Source organism: Neopelma chrysocephalum, unplaced genomic scaffold (assembly GCF_003984885.1).
Source record: "Neopelma chrysocephalum unplaced genomic scaffold, ASM398488v2 Primary Assembly neopelma1_119, whole genome shotgun sequence".
Classification (NCBI taxonomy): Eukaryota; Metazoa; Chordata; class Aves; order Passeriformes; family Pipridae; genus Neopelma; species Neopelma chrysocephalum.
The window spans coordinates 4455681-4473633 of NW_020897781.1; the positions used below are offsets into that span (position 1 = coordinate 4455681).

Here is a 17953-nt window from a genome sequence, read left to right on the forward strand (position 1 = left end):
AACAGTTTGCCTGTTTGTCCTGGTGTGTTCTGGGAATACAGAGCCTTCTGGAAAGCTGAAATACGCTGTGGTCAGTTGGATTTGGATGTGCAAACTCCCTGAATTCCCTAACTTAAACCAAGACCGCTTCTCACAGTGCACATGACTCAGACCTGACTCCTCCAGGGGTTGTTGTGGCTCAGAAGATTTGTGCTGCAGTCACTGCCTTCTTCAGTGATCCTGTTAAAATGCCCCCATAAATCTACCGGTACTTCTAAAAAACTAATGTAAGGTCAAATTTTCATACAGTATAGTTATAGTATAGAAGGATTACTTCTGTCAGGAAATGGAGTTTAAAATTTGCTTTCTCAGCTGACTTGTCCCATTTTTCTTCCAGCTACAGCTTCAGTATGACAAAGAAATTTCTATATTTCATGCTGTAAAATATATGCAGTATAAATGTCTCTTGGCACAGCACTTGTGAGTCTAAATTTCTAATTGCTATATTTCTAAATTACTGCTCTAGAAATTTCACTTTAAAACACAGCATTTAGCCACAAACATTATGCAAAAAAATTTTATACAGCAGATTCATTATATGTCCATATAATAATTAGCTCTTGCACAAGCAAGAGGTGAATATAGTTGCTGTGGAGGCTGCTGATGAAAACTAAACACTTTCTTGCCATCCATAGTACTATGAACAATGATACACAAGGAGTTTGAAGATGAAGATGGAACATATCTGAAGCAGCTGAATGTTTTGGCATCTTTTTGCATGTATACATTAATTTTTCTCAGCCAGTATATTCTAGATTTCTTTGTGATGATGATTTGTATAAGCTTTTACCTGTGCATGACTAAAGTAAAAGCAACTCCAAATATCCCATGTAGGTTAATGCATGAAACCCTATGTGTGTGTCACAATACAAGAACAGTAGAAGTGTAGAATTTGACTGTAATGTAGAAGTGGAATGGTTTTAGTGTTTATCAGTTTAATGAAGCAAGTGAATACACCTGGTCAGGTTGAAATATCTAATTATTTATTCACATGGAAACCAGTAAATTTCAGGGTTTGTAGCACAAAACTTTTTGTTAAAAAAAAGAAAACCAGCTATGCCATATAGCTTCTTTACCCTCAATAAAAGAGCATCATTGCAGTTAAAATTACAATAAAAACAAAACATTCCAGATGACATCGGTTGGAGCACAATGTGACAAATATAATGAGAAAATCCTTGTCAGAAATTTTACCACAAGGAAATATCAACAGCTAACACCCATATTCTCCACCTAGAAATCAAGAATATTTGAGTAGATCTTGGCATAAAAGGCACGAAACACAAAGCAAAGCATGCTTGTGTCATTTCTCACACAGAAGCATTGACATTTGTGCAACATGGAAAAAGGTCAGCATTTTTCCACACTCTTCCAATATCACAGATACTTAGGGAGCAGATCTTCCCCTTAATGCCAGTGTGTCACTCCCAGTGCAGATGGCAGTGACTACAAGAAAAGAGGAGTGTATGGAAGAGAACACATCCATACCTTTCCAGGAAATCCCAGCTCATACACAGAGGAAACTGCTGCTGTTGTATTGTTAGAAGTAATCAAATACACTGCAGGCTTTGAGTAGCACACCCACTGGCAGCCAGCACTTGTGGGAAATCTGTGAGGGTGACAAGAACATAACAGTGCTGGAAACCCGTCAGAAACACAGGTTTACCTCTTGCATTTAAATGTGTGATGCCTCAAATAAGCTTCTTTAAAAAAGTTCTAGTCCTTGAAAGAAAGGGCTTTTCCAAAGAGAATTCTGCCTCTTGCACAGAGGAATGGCTTTGCTGATGTTTAGGTGTTTCAGAAATATGGATCAGACATCCCTGGCATTTCCTTCTGTCCCTGGGTGAGCAGCCTGTCTGCTATATCTCTATAACCAGCCTGTCCTCATCATCACTGCTCGTGTCATCGTACTCCACTCGCGTTTGCTTCCTCATCATCTCTAAACCTCTCTTTTTGTATGTCTTGGAAAGTGCTGCAGAGTAACTCTTGAACTCAGGGGATCTGAGAGAAATTGGGGGCTTTTTAAAGGTAGTAGCAGCTGTTGCATGTGGCCTTCCATAGGGATCGGGCTGCAGGTGGGATCCATTCCTGTCTCGGCTTCCGTGGAGGTCCAGGAGATTTTGAGACACGTTTGCCCTCTCTGTGTATTCTTTGCTGGGTAACTGAGCCCTTGTGACTGACTCAGGAAGAGACTCTGCTTTTGATCCAAATAAAAGTGAACATCCAGGCTGGGAACTGGGAGTTGGGTGTTCTTTGGGAGGTGAATTTGTGTCTTCTTCAGCTGGAGTTTTCTCCCCTCCCGAGGCCTGGATCACCGGGTCTAAAGTACCAGATATTTGCCTCTCTGACTCTGCACTCAGTGTGTTTTCCTGGCTTGTCTCCAGATGTAAGGAAAGAGGACCAGGAGCCTCTGGGGCTGTGCTGCTGGGTTGGTCACCTGTGCCTGTGTTTGTAAAATCAGAAGGGCGAGATCCAGAGGAAGTTGCCGTTGAGTCACTCCGGAGGCTCGGCCGGGAATGCCCTGGCCCGGATGGCTGGAGCACGAGGGGCTGTGTCACCCAGCAGCAAATGGCCACATCCCTGCTGACCTGCTGCATGGATGTGGGAGCTGGGGAGGGAAAGGAATGAGCTGTCACAGCTATTCCCAGGGGAGCCGTGATGTTCTGGACACAGACGTTTGTTCCTGTGTGTTCCCTGACTTGCCCAGAAATGTCCTGTAGAAATTAGGAGGGGGGGAAAAAACTGAGGTTTAAAATTTTCAGTCCAGAGCAATTGATGCAAGTTTAGTTGTTCTTTTTAAAAAGCTAACATTAGTAAGTTTTCATAGTATTTTAACCCCCAGTAATGCCTTTAACACATTTTTAAACATTTTAAACAAAATCTGTGATACAAAGTAGTCTCAACTTGAACTTTAAACCAGCTGAATATAATTCATGTTTTAATTACCAATTTTTTTTATTTTAATAAGTATTAATACAGGAATTAAGGTACAATACCTACTTTTTTATCCGTTTTGTCTTTTTGTTTAACATGGTTTAGGTTTTCAGTATGGGAAGATATTCCTGAGTTATTCTTTCCTTCTTTTTTCCTTTTGCAAAGTGGTTTATCTGAGGTGGAATTTTGCTGGTGTAGGTAACTCTCTATTGAAAAGAGGTTGAAGAAACTTTTACTTTGATTTTTATTGCCCCACATGCTAGAACTTACTACATTTCTCATCGTAGCGCTGAACTAACATCAGTTTTTTTAAAAAAATATTCAAAATACTTACCTTGCACCTTCGATTGAGGAGAATGGCACTTCTTATGCTTATTGAATTTGGGGGGCTGTGATGAATAGCCCTTTCTCAAAGCATCCAGTGCTCTGTTGGGAAAACAGGGCCTCTTGCTCAGCCGGTTCACTTTCAACTGGGTACATCCATGGATGTGCCTCCCTCTGTACCTGCAGTGCCAGAGGCATTGAAAGGGTAAACAAATATGGGAGATGTAAAACCTGCCAGAGTAATAACACCACCTCATCACAGACATTAAAGTCTAAGAGCAGTTTACCACTGTGAAAGAGATGCTTATGTCAACTCAAAAAAAAAAAAAAAAAATCAGGATTTTAGGCAAGAGACCCACAATTATTTTATTACTTTTTTTTCCCCTCTGTTGGTTTTCTAAGAGAAAAGGATTAAGAAGTAACAGATTCTTTTTCCTATATCTGGAATTTTTAAACAATATACTTCATAAAGGCTTGAATCATACAGGAATCACCTGACGCTGTGTGGTTGTTGGCTTTTTTACTTTTCACTTCTTATGTGCCACCTATTCATCATCACTAAAGAACAGCATAAGTATTTCAGTTATTTAGAAAACTCACACTGAATATTCCAACTCTGCCTTGTTTTCTACTCTGGATAGATCTTTCAGTAACTCTGAGTGACTAAATCAGTAGAATGTCACCACACGCAGAGCAAGACATAAACCTAAAAGGGCGTGGTAATTCTGGTATTTGGTGTATTAGAAAATTACACTGAATTTCTTGGTTACCAGTTGGGCCAGTTAGCTACTAGTATGCATGATCTGAGCTTTCAGGATGCTGTACTTACCTGAATCCCTTTACTTATTTGACAGAACCCAATAAATAAATTCTGAGGTCAGCAGGAAAAACAAAAACAAAACAAAAAAACCAAACACCACCCAAAAAACAAACCAGAAAAAAAGTCCTAGAGGAATATGACTAGGCTGGATGACATAGCCCTGAGTCTTCTATTTTTGTTCTCATGCTCCTCAGTGCTGTTTGCTGAACTAGACACGGTGATTAAGTTACTGACACTGATTTGTCCTCAAGGGAGTCACTCTGTCTGATTTCGGTCGTGAAATGGAATCAGAGGGATGTATGCACACAATATCTGTTTCTTATTGAAGCAATTCATCAGACATTCTGCTGCCCCACGCTCCTGAAAGATTAGAGGCTAAATCCACTGGTCTGAACTCCCATTAGATACAGGGGAGCTTTGCTGATTGAGACAATGTGCCTTTGATAGTTTTATGCTCAAATTCTTCCTGCTTTTCATTTAAACCGAATGATCCTTTGAACTACAGATGGTTTTGTTAGTTTGTGTTAAACTTGATATTTATTCTTCTGCATTCTCCTGTGAATAGCAGTTCAGGATATGGATCTTCCAAGCACAAAAGGGCCGTGCTCTGCTCTGAGCTGTAACCAGATTGAAAACTAAAGGATTTTGGTTCCCTTTGAGCAAAAGTAAATGCTGACAAGTCTGACAGATAAGAATAATTTCTAAAGCATAGTGAGACTCAACTGACCAGTCATCCTCTTTCTTTGGGATATGTCTGTTTGACTTAGAAAAGTCTGTTCCTGGTAATAAACAACATACTGGTATTTTTTATGGTTTACCTTTGGGGAACTGTTGTGGTGTGAGAATCTCTCTTTTTGAGAGATGTATTTATTTCCCCAATTTTAACATGGTTGAATTTTGGGGATGACTTTTTATTTTCTGTGGACTTTTTACACCCATTTCAGCAAAATCATGTCTATATCTAGCGAAGCTGCAAACCATATTTCTTACCATTTGGGGGTGACTTTAATCTTTTTCTGTTTGTGGCTCCTCTTGAGTTTATTTGTTGAGGGTTTTTCCTTTCTGCAAACTACAGTTTTCTTCTTTTGTTCTGAAACATTTTTGAAAGCACCACCAGGAGCTACTGAGCTTAACTGTTGAGAATATTGGGAAAAAATTAAGTAAATGAAAACTTAATGTGAGTTACATTGACCAAGAGATTGGAAATCTGTGCTCTTTTTAAATAGCACTGAACAACATAATAGTTTAATAGCACAACTCTGAATTTTTCCTATTTTTTTCTGACCACTATATAAAATATACCCAAAAGGGAAAATAGCAGTTCACTCTTCTCACTAGCCAGCATTCTTACCAAAATGGTCAAGTGAAAGAAACTTAAATATTCACACAAAAGTATACCTTTCTCATGCATTAAATGAATATAAGATTTATCTTCTAAAAATGTAAATTGTAAGTTCTGTATCAACAAAATCCTGGAAATGACCATAAATATACTTCTGATAATTATTTCATTTTTCTAATAAGAGGGTGAGGATGGGCTGTCAGCCAATAACACCCTCTTGAGAAGGCAAATAGGATTATTAATATTACCTCCTGCATCTGTTGTCCTTTAGAAAATGATGAAACCAGCGTTCTTAAACTCGTGTTTGTTAAGCCATATGCCACAGTCTTGTTCATATTTTTCATTTTGAAGATAGAGATGTCGTATTTGGACAGGCTGCATTCCCTGCTGGATCCCCTGTCACAGGAGTGCAGGGAGGAGTAGGCAGAGTCTGCATTCCCCTTCTGCTCCGTGGGCAGGGGGAGGCTCCTGCTTAAACAGCACCAGGTTAGTCTGGGCTCAGCACTGAGGGAGGGGAAGGTGCCCTTTGTGCCTGACACTGTTAAACTGCCTGAGGAGCAGGTCCTGTTATTGTGGGGGAACACTGGGAATTCTTTACAGTGAGTGGTGAGAGTGTGGCAATAAAAAGTGCCAAAAGAATGGCAAAGATAAGTGGGGCTGTCTGTTGAGCTTTGAGGATGCTGCAGCATGTCCTGCACTGTTGGTGAAACGTCCTTGAGGGTGCACAGACTTCCCCCTCTGTCCCATCCCACGACTGTTGGCTCTGCCCCCTTGCTAGAAGCTGATGTCTTTATCAAAGAGTCACTTCCTGAGCAAAGATGCTGTAAAACCTTTCTCTCATCTTTGATGTCAGCTGATATGAAAAAGCCACTTGTATACACAGAAGTAAAGCATATTTTCTTCTTTGGAGTCTGTGTAGAGCAAGCAGTTATGCTCATCCACTTCTCTTCTGTTTGCCTTTGATAATTTAATTTATTTTTCTTCTGCTTGTTTTTCCAATCATCTCTTGCCATATCCTGCGGCCTGAAGTTTGGGTTAGAAAAGGTATTATCTGCTGTGGTTAAGATATTTGTTGTTTCTGGGTTGACTGGTGAACAAAATCCTGGAGTTTTCCAGTTTGTGTGTACGTTCCATCGAAGCTCTCCTGTGCCAGCCTTTTGTCTCACTTCAAATTGTAAAGGGGACCAAACCACATCACTGGGATGAGAATGGAGGGATCCACTGCTGGAAGAGCAGGAAGGGGTAGTTAGGGTGTCCGTCTCAGATGTGCAAGGTGTAACCTGTTCAGATCTAGGCAAAAGTGACAAATTTGAGGCTCTCTTGGCCTGTGGCAATTTAAGGATATATTTTGGAGAAAAGGCATTTTGTTGTGGGATTGGAGTTGAATGACCAGATTGCAGATGATGAATCTTAGAAGATACATCCACAGCATTGTCACTGAAAAGTGGTACTTTTGCTCCTGTTTTCACAAGACATGTTTTGTCATCTTTATGTGTTGCACTGTGCAAGGCAAGAGAGTTGCAATCACTTCCCCTTAATTCAGGCCCTAAAAATCCCACCAATGAAGCTTTTGAGATACCAGTTGAATTTGAAAGGAGGTCAGCATCACTGTAATTGAGAGGTTTTGTGGGGAGTTTGATTGTTTTCATATATTCCACATTCTCAGTACCTCCAGTGGATTCATTAATTCCTGTGCTCAATTTTTGCTCTTCTGCTTTACTGGAGAACGTCACCGGAGCTGTGGAAACACAGGGAGTGCCAGAGCAATGGGCTCTCTCTGCTTCACTTACTGCACTGCTTTCGCTACCAGGACTAGGGCAGGACATTGAAATCATATTTTGTGTCTTCTCCACTTCAAATTTCAGCTTTTTTCTTTCCGATGGTAAATTCTGGGATTTCCCTGCAGTCTCTCTGCTGTTGCAATGGACCCACAGGCCATGCTGGCCAGTCTCCTTAGTCCTGTGATGGCCTCCATAATTGTGTGTAGTGCTTTTAGAATCTAATTCAAATGCACTGGATTCTTTCCCAGGGCTTGGGTTTTCCCAGTTGCTACTCTGTACTGGCAAGGAGTCATCATTCCTTCTGTGACAGCTGGGCTGACACTCAAGATTTTGAAGCCTGAGCTCACAACTGCTTGGAGCTCGCCCTGTGCTGCTGAGAGCTGTGCACTTCTCTCTGTCGCTGCCACTGGGGCCTTGGGAAGTTTTGCTCCTTACAGTCCGTGCACAGGCATTTGTGGAATGTGATGTCTCCATTAGGTAGGACACACTGTCTGCAGTTTCCTCAGAGGACACATTCTGCAGAACACGATTACCATCAGTACAGGTTCCTGATTTACCAGTGTTTGAAGCTGCTGTCACAAGGGAGGAATGACTGTCACTTACAGAGCTCCTGCCATCTCTTTCCTCAATAATTTCAGTGCTGCTGGCTGATTCCTTTGAGTCAGGAGTGAAGCTTGTAATATCTGTAATCTTATCCCCCCTTTGTTTCATTTTCTTGGCGTTTTGACTGCTTTTCATTTTTTGGTAGATTTTCTTAAATGTTTCATCTCCATACATTTGCCATTTTTCTTGAGAGAACATCTTTAACTTCCTTTGATTGTGTTTCTTATTTTTAGCACTGATTACTTCTCCAGCCCCAAGCTTTTTACTGCCTTGCAACTCCTCTGGAGGAGGAGGATGATCAACCACATTACTTAGCGGCAAATCATCCACGGCTGTTTGTCTGACTAGAGCTCGGGGATGGCTATTAGGGAAATCCACTGAATTTGCAGCAAGATTGTTGCTAGGCAGCAAACCAGCAGTGCCTGTGTTTACAGACTGCTTAGTAAGAGAAAGTGGTTTTGAGCAGCCTGGTTTGTCCTGTGCCATCCTTGCTCCCTCCACGAACGGCAAGGAGTTGCTCCGAGTAACAGGCACAGTGTCAATGGTTGTGGAGAACTGGGTGGGAACTGAATGGAAAAACATTGGCTTGCATTTCTCCGGGGGTGCAAAGGTAGACTTTGCTGAACAAAGGGCAAGATTCTTTTTCCTATTTACATCACAGGTTCTGATATCAAAATGGAAAGAGTCTTTGTATGTGTAAGGCATTGGCAGGTCAATGCTTCCCTGTTTGGAAAGGACAGTTTTCCTGGGCCTGACATTGTCTAACTGGGTATCATCCACCACGCTTTTGTTATGAGAAATAAGTTTTGAAATGTGTTCTTCCAGCCTCTTTTTCTCTAGCATGGAGGCTGCAGCTTTCTCAGCTGCCTCTGGCTTTGCACTGCTTCCGGAGGCACACCTGGGGCTGCTGAAGGCAGTTTCACTTTCCAGCTCCGTGCTGTGCTCACAGAGGCTGTGCAAGGGGCTGGGCGATGCCATCTGTTGTTCTGTGCTGTCAGAGCGGGACAGATACCCCGAGTCAGTGCTCTCACACTTCTTCAGCTTGCAGTCCAATGGCTTGTAATCCCACTGCTTCTCCGAAGAGGTTGCTTGCTGCCTTTGCAGCTGAATATGCTTGTTGGCAGTTGGAGTTCTTTGTTCCTGCATCTTCTTCCTCTGACACGGACCATTTGGCAAAGCTCCTGGAGATGATAAACTGCGAGGTTCTCTTTCAGGAACCCCCTGATTAGCCTTTGAACTGAAGGATGGATTCGTTGTTTCTTGATTTTCTGAAAAAACTGGTGAAGTGCTTGTTGCTGGCAGTGAAAGCTCATGAAGTTTCTTAGTGTCTGGTCCAGCACTGGTCTCTGAACTTGGTTGTTTCACCTGTATCCCCTTGTCCTCACCGGTGCTGCTCAGTGGTTTGCTGCCTTGGGCTGAGGTGGTGCTCTCTGCTGATCTCCCGTTTTGCTCTGATGCCCCACTGGTGTCAGAGTCTGAGGGCAGCCTGGTGTTGTTGACGTGTGTTTGAGTTCTCCTGTGTTTGTACAAGTTGCTCTGAGTTTTAAATGCGATGCCACAGGTGGTGCATGGAAAGGGCCTCTCTCCTGTGTGGGAGCGAATGTGCTTCTCAAGGACACTTGGCTTCAAACAATCTCGTCCACAGTGTTTGCAGATATATTTCCCAGCTTTTTTGGATTTTCCTGGGCTTCCAATAGATGCATTTACACAAGAACTCAGTGATGATAAAACTGGCAAAGTGCTGACTATGCTCAATGTTAGACTTTGCCCAAGTTGTTTCTGAAAAACTGACTGAGGCCGATCTGGGCTTTCCGGAGGGATGAGTGGGTTGAGGATGAGAGGAATGTTGGTGCTGTCGAGGTGGACACAGCTCCTGGCGGTCACTAACTGCCCGTGTGGCTGGAAGCATCCTGCCTGGAGAGGCTGGTACAGCGGGATGGTGAGGGCTTTGAGGTACACGGGCTGGGCCAGCGCCGGTTCCCGGGGCAGCACGGTGCCCTGGCCGGGATCTGAGGGGCCCTGCGAGGGCTGCAGAGAGGAGGCTGGAACGGGGCCATCTGGGGGTGCAGCTGTGAAACCAGGTGCCTTCTGTGCCTTCTGTGCCTCCATGCCAAGGGATCTCTGCCACGTGCTCAGGTACCTGCGAGGAGGGGAGACAGAGCAATTAGGAATCTTCAGGCAGCAAATAAAATACAAACGTTCAACTGCTGGACTAGGAGAGTCAGCAGTTAAGAATATCACAAATCTTACATACAGGCATTATACAGACAACAATTACTTCATTTTCCAATTAAATTGATTCATTTTTCATTTCTTATCTAGGAATTAAAGTGTAATGAACATTTAACACTGCACTTAAAACCACTCTTACTATCTACGATAAGTACCCAAAGCATTAGAAATAAACCTGAGTTTCAGATTTGCAAGTGGAGGCTCTCAGCACACCAGAAATAATACAATTTTAATTTTCTGGAACCATATTCTCATTATATATGTGTATCATGTTTTTATATTTAATTAACATTAATAATTGTTAATATAGAAACATGGGACAACTGAGGTTAGAGGGGACCTCAGGAGGTCTCTAGTCCAAAGACCTGCTCAGAGCAGAGTCAGCACTGAGGTCAGATGAGGTTGTCAGGGTGTTACCCTGTCTGGTTTTGAGATCCTCTGAGGATAAAAACTGCACAGGTTCTTTGGGCAACTGTTCCAAACACAGGACAGTAAACATGGCTTCATATTAATCTGTGTTTACCCAAATTTAAGGGAGCTACAGCCAAACATATTGCAGCAAGTGGTGTAAAATGGAAAGAAGTGAACAAAAGTAAACTGATGTCCTGTTTTACAAGTGAGATTTACATAAATATGTGCAAAGTAGAAAAGACGGTATCATAGGAAAATAGTGGGATAAATTAAAGATGGCTTTTGTGTAGCCCAAATTCATTTTGTCTAATAAATGGAGATATTATGGTATGCTGCTTATTTTTAGATGCTTTTAGTGCCAGATGAAAACATTTTCTAGACACAGTTTTTGAAAAAAGTGAGCCTATTCTTATGAAATCTGTCCAAATATGTGCAGGGTTGGTGCTGGTCCAGACTAGTTCTTATTTCAACAAAAATTTGTATTGTCTTTTTTCTTTCATTAGCAACAAAGGAGTAAACTATCAAAATAATCAAGTTGAAAATGATCTTTGGAGTAGCTGATAGGGGCATGAGCATAACCCCTTGTAATTACAGTCAGGGTGAAAATCAGGTGATCTGTGAATGTTTATTTCTTACTCAGCTTTACTCACAGCTCTGTATCAATTTACTGCTATGAATAATGGGCTGTTCTTGTGCAAACAGTCATAAAAAAACCCATTTGGAATAACATAATCAGTGGCTAAATTTGAAATCTGCAATTTGTTGCTTTACTGCACAAGCTGTAGTGGCGTTTCTGTAACTTCCTAGGATCATTTTAATAGGTAATCATTGCTGGGAAACAGTAAAAGGATTACTTAAAAACACTGTTTGAAATTTGTACTGGTTCCATCCCAGAAAGCAACCTGTAAAATGAACTGATGTGTGCACAGCATTGTTAGATTTTTCCCTTTCTCCTTTCCCATGAATGTTATAAATCAAGTTCAGTTATCACACACGGACTTCTCCTGTCCACTTCAGAGATTTCTACATTGAATAATCATTTAAGTGGCTTTTTATTATAGATAATGATTATATTGATGGAAGAATGCTAAAAGAATATGGCTTGTTAAAGAAATTAAGTTATTATCCATATTGTATAGTGTGGTGAACACTACAGGAAAAAAGTGGATTTCTCTGATTTGCAAAGTGATGTTATCAACATTTCAAGTCCATTTAAGGTTGTTCTTAAGTTATACAGGCACTTTTAAATTTTAACACAGCACACAATGAAAACAGGAGCAAGTGATAAGCCATGAGCCCATGATACTCACAAACTAAGCATGCAGTAGTTTTTCCAAAGATGTGGGGGAAAAAAAAGAAGTTGAAGGAAAAAAATACACTTCAGAGTCCAGACTCCAAGAAATGAAGCCTAAATACCCTGCAGCCAGAACATCCAACAAGTACCACATCAGATGAAACAAGTCACAGTGGTTGTGCTCCTCTCCTTCCCCCGGAGAGAAGTGTGGAAATACATTTCCACATATTTTACATTTCCTCCCAGTCAGCTCCAGTGTCACAAACTACTTCTCTCCCTGAATATCCCCATGGGCACACAGAGCTGATGGGCCCTTCAAGGCCAGCCTGAGTCAGCAGGACTCACCATGGCCAGATGTTTTTCATATGAACCCTGTGGTTCCCAAATACCAGAGACTCTCTGTAATTTCACTTATTAAGTTTCTGGGGCCCAAAATTCAGTGTAATTCTGAGAATCATTTCAGTGCTCTGCAATGGTCCACAAAGAAAATACCTAAGTGGTGGCAGAAAATTTAAAGGGAAGTTTTAAACAATGCTAAACAAGTAAAGTAATGGTGACACACAAGGTCATTACTGTTAAGAATGTAATAACACATTTCTACCAGCTGTGGTAGTTTCCTGCTTTTCACAGCAAACAAACAGACTTTCTTCCTAAGTGAAACTGCCCTGACTTATATTCTACTGGGGCAAATACAATCAGACTTTTCACATCTGTTGTTTATATACCAAAAAAAAGCCACTGTATTTCTCTGTACATTGACAAAAATAGGTCATCTCAAACTAATTCTGCCCCAAGGCTGATGCTGGATAGTCCTTGCCTTAAGTAGAAAAACTTCCTTTGTTAATTATCCCCTGAGCTCTGTTACTGAGCATCCACCTCATGTTCCCAGCTGTTTGCAGCTTGTGGCATTGAACTACCAGCATAAGAACTTGATCCTAATTAGATAAGGAAAAATAAACAGAACTAAATGCAGGATTTGGCCAGTCCAAAATTATCTAAATTGATTTCCTAAGCTGTCAAAACTGGTCACTAAAATTCCACATAAATACAATTATTTTGTTCCTAGTTTGAATTCTAGCTTCAGGTACACAGCATAGGTAGTCCTGTGGAACACTGAAAAGTCAAGAAGTGGAAAAGTTTCAGATAAAAAATCATTGTAGCAGAAAATGTCTTACTCACTTTATAAGTATAAAGTATTTTAATAGGAAAGGGTGGTATAAAAAACTAATTTTAAATCCAGTGTGTTCCTTTTTTATAGAATATTTCTTGAGTTCCAAATACATTTTATAAAACTTGTTTAATTTTGTCAGCATTATTATAATAATCTTGGACTACACAAGTGAAAGATTTTTGTCTTCTGCATGTCACATATAAGTGCTCTGTCAGCTGCCCTTCATCATCAATTAAATCAATAAATAGACATGTAACTACTTATTTCCAGCACTTCCATATAATTTTTTTTGATGCAACATTGAGAAGAGCATCAGTCCCTAAGCACATGCAAAGCTCAGTTGCTCAGTCCCCACCTTGGTCCACAGGTATAACCTGGAGACAAGACAGATGTTATTTTTGTAACCCCACAGAAGCCAGTTTTCAACATTCTGAACATACACAATATACTCAGTTATACTACAAGTCTTTGCCTTTTTAAAAAGCTTTAGGTGATCCCTACCTTAAATAAACCAGAGAGCAAACAGAAGTGAAATCCTCTTTAGTCTGGAAATAATTTTAGCTCACGTACCTTTGACTGAGCCAGGCATTTCAGCAAAAAAGCCTCATTTCTGTCAATACTTGATGCAAGCAGAGAGAAACGAGGACAAAGACTTGAAACAGATTAGAAGTAGGAAGTTGGGTGGTTTTCTTTTTTTTTTTTTTTTTCTACATTGGTGTCACAGTGACAACCTTCAGAAAACAGGAAGAGCTGAAACAGAAGAAAATGAAGTGACATTTCAATCTCTCTGTATCCTTTATCACTCTCTATGTAGGAACCTTTACTCAGAATCTTCAAAATGTGAGGGTTTTGTGCCCTGCATTCAGTTGTACCATTCCATGAAATACACTGACACAATGGTAGGCTTTTTTCTTTATACCCCTAAAGGTAATTTGCTTGTAACGAGGTGGGAAAGTGCCTCAGGAATGCTAAAAGTGTTTAGGTCATGCTCAACAAACCTCCCTAAAATTTGTGGAAACTGCAGGGAAAACAGGATAGGGGACAGTCAACAGCAGTGAAAAGATCATTTTAAAAGATTAGATTTTGTTTGTGGGTTGAGTTCATGAAGAGTCCTCAGGTAACACAGTTCAGCAGCACTGAGGGGTCCTGGGAAGGGGCAGCTCTTCTTCATCCAAACACTTGTTTAAATTATGGACTGGGATGACTACGCCCTCCACTGCTGTGAGACTGAGTGAATCCCAAAGTGGAATATAAATTCTCAATAATGTTACAAAATTGGTATATCCAGCCTGTAAATTTTCCTTTAGAACATCATATTTTGGAAGATGTAGCTTTTAATCTTCCTGCAATGAGCAGCTGCCCAGTTCAGACACTGCAGCCTGTCCCTTGTAAACTGGATAGTGGTGAAACTGTAAAGTTCTGATTGTCCAATATCCACTTCAGTGCAAGCTCTTTCTTTTATTAATTCTGGTGAGAGACTAATGCTGGAGGCCCCAGTGGATCTTCATTCCACACAGCTTTATTGATCCTGGAGAGTTTTTCCTGTTGTTTGGATTGCTTTCCATCTGTTTCTGGAGCCCTGATTTAGTAGGCCTCTAGTTTTGGAGGTGGAGAAATATTTCTGTCTTGTTCTTCCTATCCTTCTTACCTGTCATCTAGTTATTCAGGGGGCAGAAAAGCTCTTAACAAGGCCTGATATTGTTGCTCAAAATCCTTCTTGTTTCTACCATAGCCTGAAATGCTCCCAGTAATTGGTAATGGCACTGCAAGTGCTTAAAATCAGTGAATCTAGAAAATACTTGACATTCTGAACTGTTTTACAATGACTCATGCTTCTGCTCTACAGACTGTCTGTCCAGATGGAGAGAACTAGATGCAGCAACTAGTTTCAGCTCTGCTGGGAGATACTTTCCTAAAGGAATGTGTTCTCACCTCTGAGTGAGATCTTCTGGAGGATTACTGCATGCTACAGTCAACAAACCAACGGGGAAAAAGATGCACATCTTATAATAGAACACTGGCATGAATCAAATCAGACAAACAGATGATTCTGGGCATTTTACATAACCAGTCAAAATTAGTTTCTCTTCAGTTCGATCACATATCTGCAGCCCATTATATTTTAATCCACTTTGAGACTGACTATTATTAAGTTATGATGAATTTACTTAGAAGGGAGACTTGTTTTAAACAGTACTAATTATTCCAGAAGTATGCTGGAACTAGGAACAAACTGAAAACATGTGTAAACTTTCAAAATTCATTATTTAGGCCACTCAGTAACATTCCACATGCTAAAGCTGCAAACTTCTTATCCTGAGATGCTTGAAGAGGCAATAATTAATTAAAGCAAAAGTTACAACTGAAGCAAGTGCCTATGTGGATATTTGCCACTATCACACAGGTTTCAGGGCTTAGTAGAACCTTTTGAAGCTTGATCTAAAATCTCTAAATCTTGAATAAGTGACTCTGGAATCAGGCTGGCTCCACAGCATCCTGTGATTCTTCCCATTTATATGGATGAACAGGTTGCTCTAATGGCTAGAAGGAATTTGACCTGTGCACATAATACAGAGGACCAGTATTACACTGCATTAACTCTGTTGGAAATGAAGTTAAATTTTTAATCAATCTATTTTTGTGTCTCACTTCCTAAAATGGAATATCTGTGCGAGATTACTTATACTCATTTAAGTTCAAAACATTGTCCTGCTCAGAGAAACTTCTCAATTGTCTCAGTGTACAGCAAAACATCTACTTCTACTGTGCATAAAGATCAGCCACTGCCAGGTACTGCCCAGGAGGGAGTATGTGGGGCTACACTTTGCTCTCATTTCATGTCCTAAGCAGGACTTGGGGAGATAAACCCACATCCCATTGTTATGCATTTCTGGGTCCCAGGTATCTGTGGAAAAGGCACCATCCCAGGTGTTCAAACCCCTGCAAAGGTACAGAGTTCTGTCAGAGGGGTGATCAAGTGAAAGCAGCAATAAGCAGCTTCCCGTGCTAATGAGAGAATAAGATTTCAAAGATCCTACGTGTTTTAAAGAACTTTTCAAACTGGAACTAAAGCATCTTTTAGGATTGTTAATTATTCATTTTTCTTCTGAGGACAGTGATGCTGAGACCAGCACACAGTATCTTTCTGTCAGCAGAAGACACAGACACTGGGATTTGCATTCCCCCCACTGCCGGCTGGCACAACGTGCCAGTGTTTGTGAACTCCCCTGACTGACTAGACAAAACTTCTACTTAAATATTAGTATCATAAAGTAATAGTGAACCACGGGGTCTGAAATAAATGTTGTGCAGGTACTTTAAGCACCCCTTCTCTGATGGAAACAAAGTGTTTGTGAGTGTATCCCAATTCTGGCACTTTCTAGTTCTGAGTTCAAACAAGCCAAATGGAACCGATACCTTTCCAGATTAGCCCAGAAATCACCGTTCATCTTGTTTTATTTAAAACCTGTTTCTGCCCTTGCTCTTTTCTCAGTTCGACTTCGTATCTTGAAATGTCTCATAGCAGAAGTACTGACTTCACCTTTTCACTTGTTCTTGTGGGATGTGTCTGATCTCACAGCACTGCCAGTTCCACCTGCAGCCTGCTGGGACCTTTGAACAAAGTTGGGAGCCTCAGTTCCCTGCAGAATTGGGCTGGAAATGTGTAATTCCCTCATCTTCTCAAACCTGTATAGTTTTCCAGTGGTGACATCTCAAATTCTGACTTTGGGAAATCTTGCTGGTTAGTAAGAAGTTCATTGTTCTGAAGTTTTGCCTCGTGTGTTATAAAAGTATAAAGCAGCTATAAAACCTGCTGCCTGAACTTCGAAATTCTTGTACCGTAACCTGAGGACAAATATTTTTGACACCGAACTTCCACAATTGTGTAATATCAGCAAAACTGGCTGGGGTTTTTTAACTATTATTTTTGTAAACACTGTACCAGAATTCAATATTAAAACCTTTTAAGTAGAATGGGATCTGTAATAACTTCTCTTCATCCTAAAATAACAACTGGTTTGAATATTATCATACAGTTTTCTATACTTTTTTATTCTCCTTTTCTTGAATGTCCATAAATGAAAACATTCAAAAGGCTTAAATCAGTAAGAACATTGTTACCTAAAATATATTTTATTGTGGAAGTAAACATTGCATTGGCTTTTTTGATCTCTTCATGCAATTTATATCAGAGAATATTTCCTATTCTACTTCTTATCCTACTACTTTTCTCAGCTCCAGTCATAAGAAAAGATTTCTAGTTTATTATATGTCTTTATTTTACATTTACACCACTTATTTCTAAAAAGAAACATATCTAAAACATCTGTTGGTTTTGTAACACTGTTGGTGGCTTCACAATGAGGAAAAAAGTAGGATTTTTAGTGCTTAGAAACCTCCAAGGATTTTGATTTTTTCATCTTTTCATCAAATTTCCTCCTGTGCATTTCCCACGTTAGGAAAGAGTTAACAACCTCCAGCCAGCAGACTGCAATCAACAGGTTGTTCTAACAGAAAAATAATAACCCTAATCCATCTTTTAAAGTTTAGGAGGTTGGACTAAATGATGAAAAAATACCGATTAAAGCCCTCTTAAAAGCTGAAGTGGGGCCAGAACTGAAATGCTTTGTGTTTTAGGAAAAAATCTTTCTCGTTGCTAAGTGAAAGAACCATCACATTACAAAAATTAGAACTTTAAAATTTCTGCCTTACCATCTCGAATTTAATTATCTGCCCACATAAAACGAGAACGAAACACTTGCTAACCTTTAGGTGGCCAATTCACAGGCAGGTGGAGAGGTTCAGGTCCCTGGAATAGCGTTGAAACAAAAGAAGCATCCTGTTTTCTTTTTTTCAGTGTCTCTCTCTTCTCTTTTTTTTTTTTTTTTTAAGCGTTTGAAAACTGAAAGGTGGGTGGTGGGGTGTGTGCAAAGAGAGGAGGGGGTGAAGTCAGCCCACGCTGGTGTAGGAAGAGTTTTAATGGCCGATGCTGGTAATATGG

General features: G+C 40.5%; 1 protein-coding gene across 2 annotated transcripts; it reads right to left on the bottom strand.

The window, feature by feature from the left end:
* Positions 1 to 1000: 1000 nt before the first annotated feature.
* ZNF831 (zinc finger protein 831) lies at positions 1001 to 17835 on the bottom strand. 2 transcript variants are annotated; one of them, XM_027697546.1, is made up of 6 exons: positions 17719 to 17835; positions 5708 to 9983; positions 5108 to 5250; positions 3308 to 3477; positions 3040 to 3179; positions 1001 to 2753 (listed from the first exon to the last, which is right to left on the bottom strand). In XM_027697546.1, exons 2-6 carry the CDS (start codon positions 9950 to 9952, stop codon positions 1899 to 1901), a joined length of 5553 nt encoding a protein of 1850 aa, XP_027553347.1. In that variant the 5' UTR covers positions 9953 to 9983; positions 17719 to 17835; the 3' UTR covers positions 1001 to 1898. The 2 variants fall into 2 exon arrangements, with proteins under 2 accessions (XP_027553347.1, XP_027553348.1); XM_027697547.1 differs by lacking the exon at positions 17719 to 17835 and adding an exon at positions 13522 to 15861.
* Between the last annotated feature and the right edge of the window lie 118 nt (positions 17836 to 17953).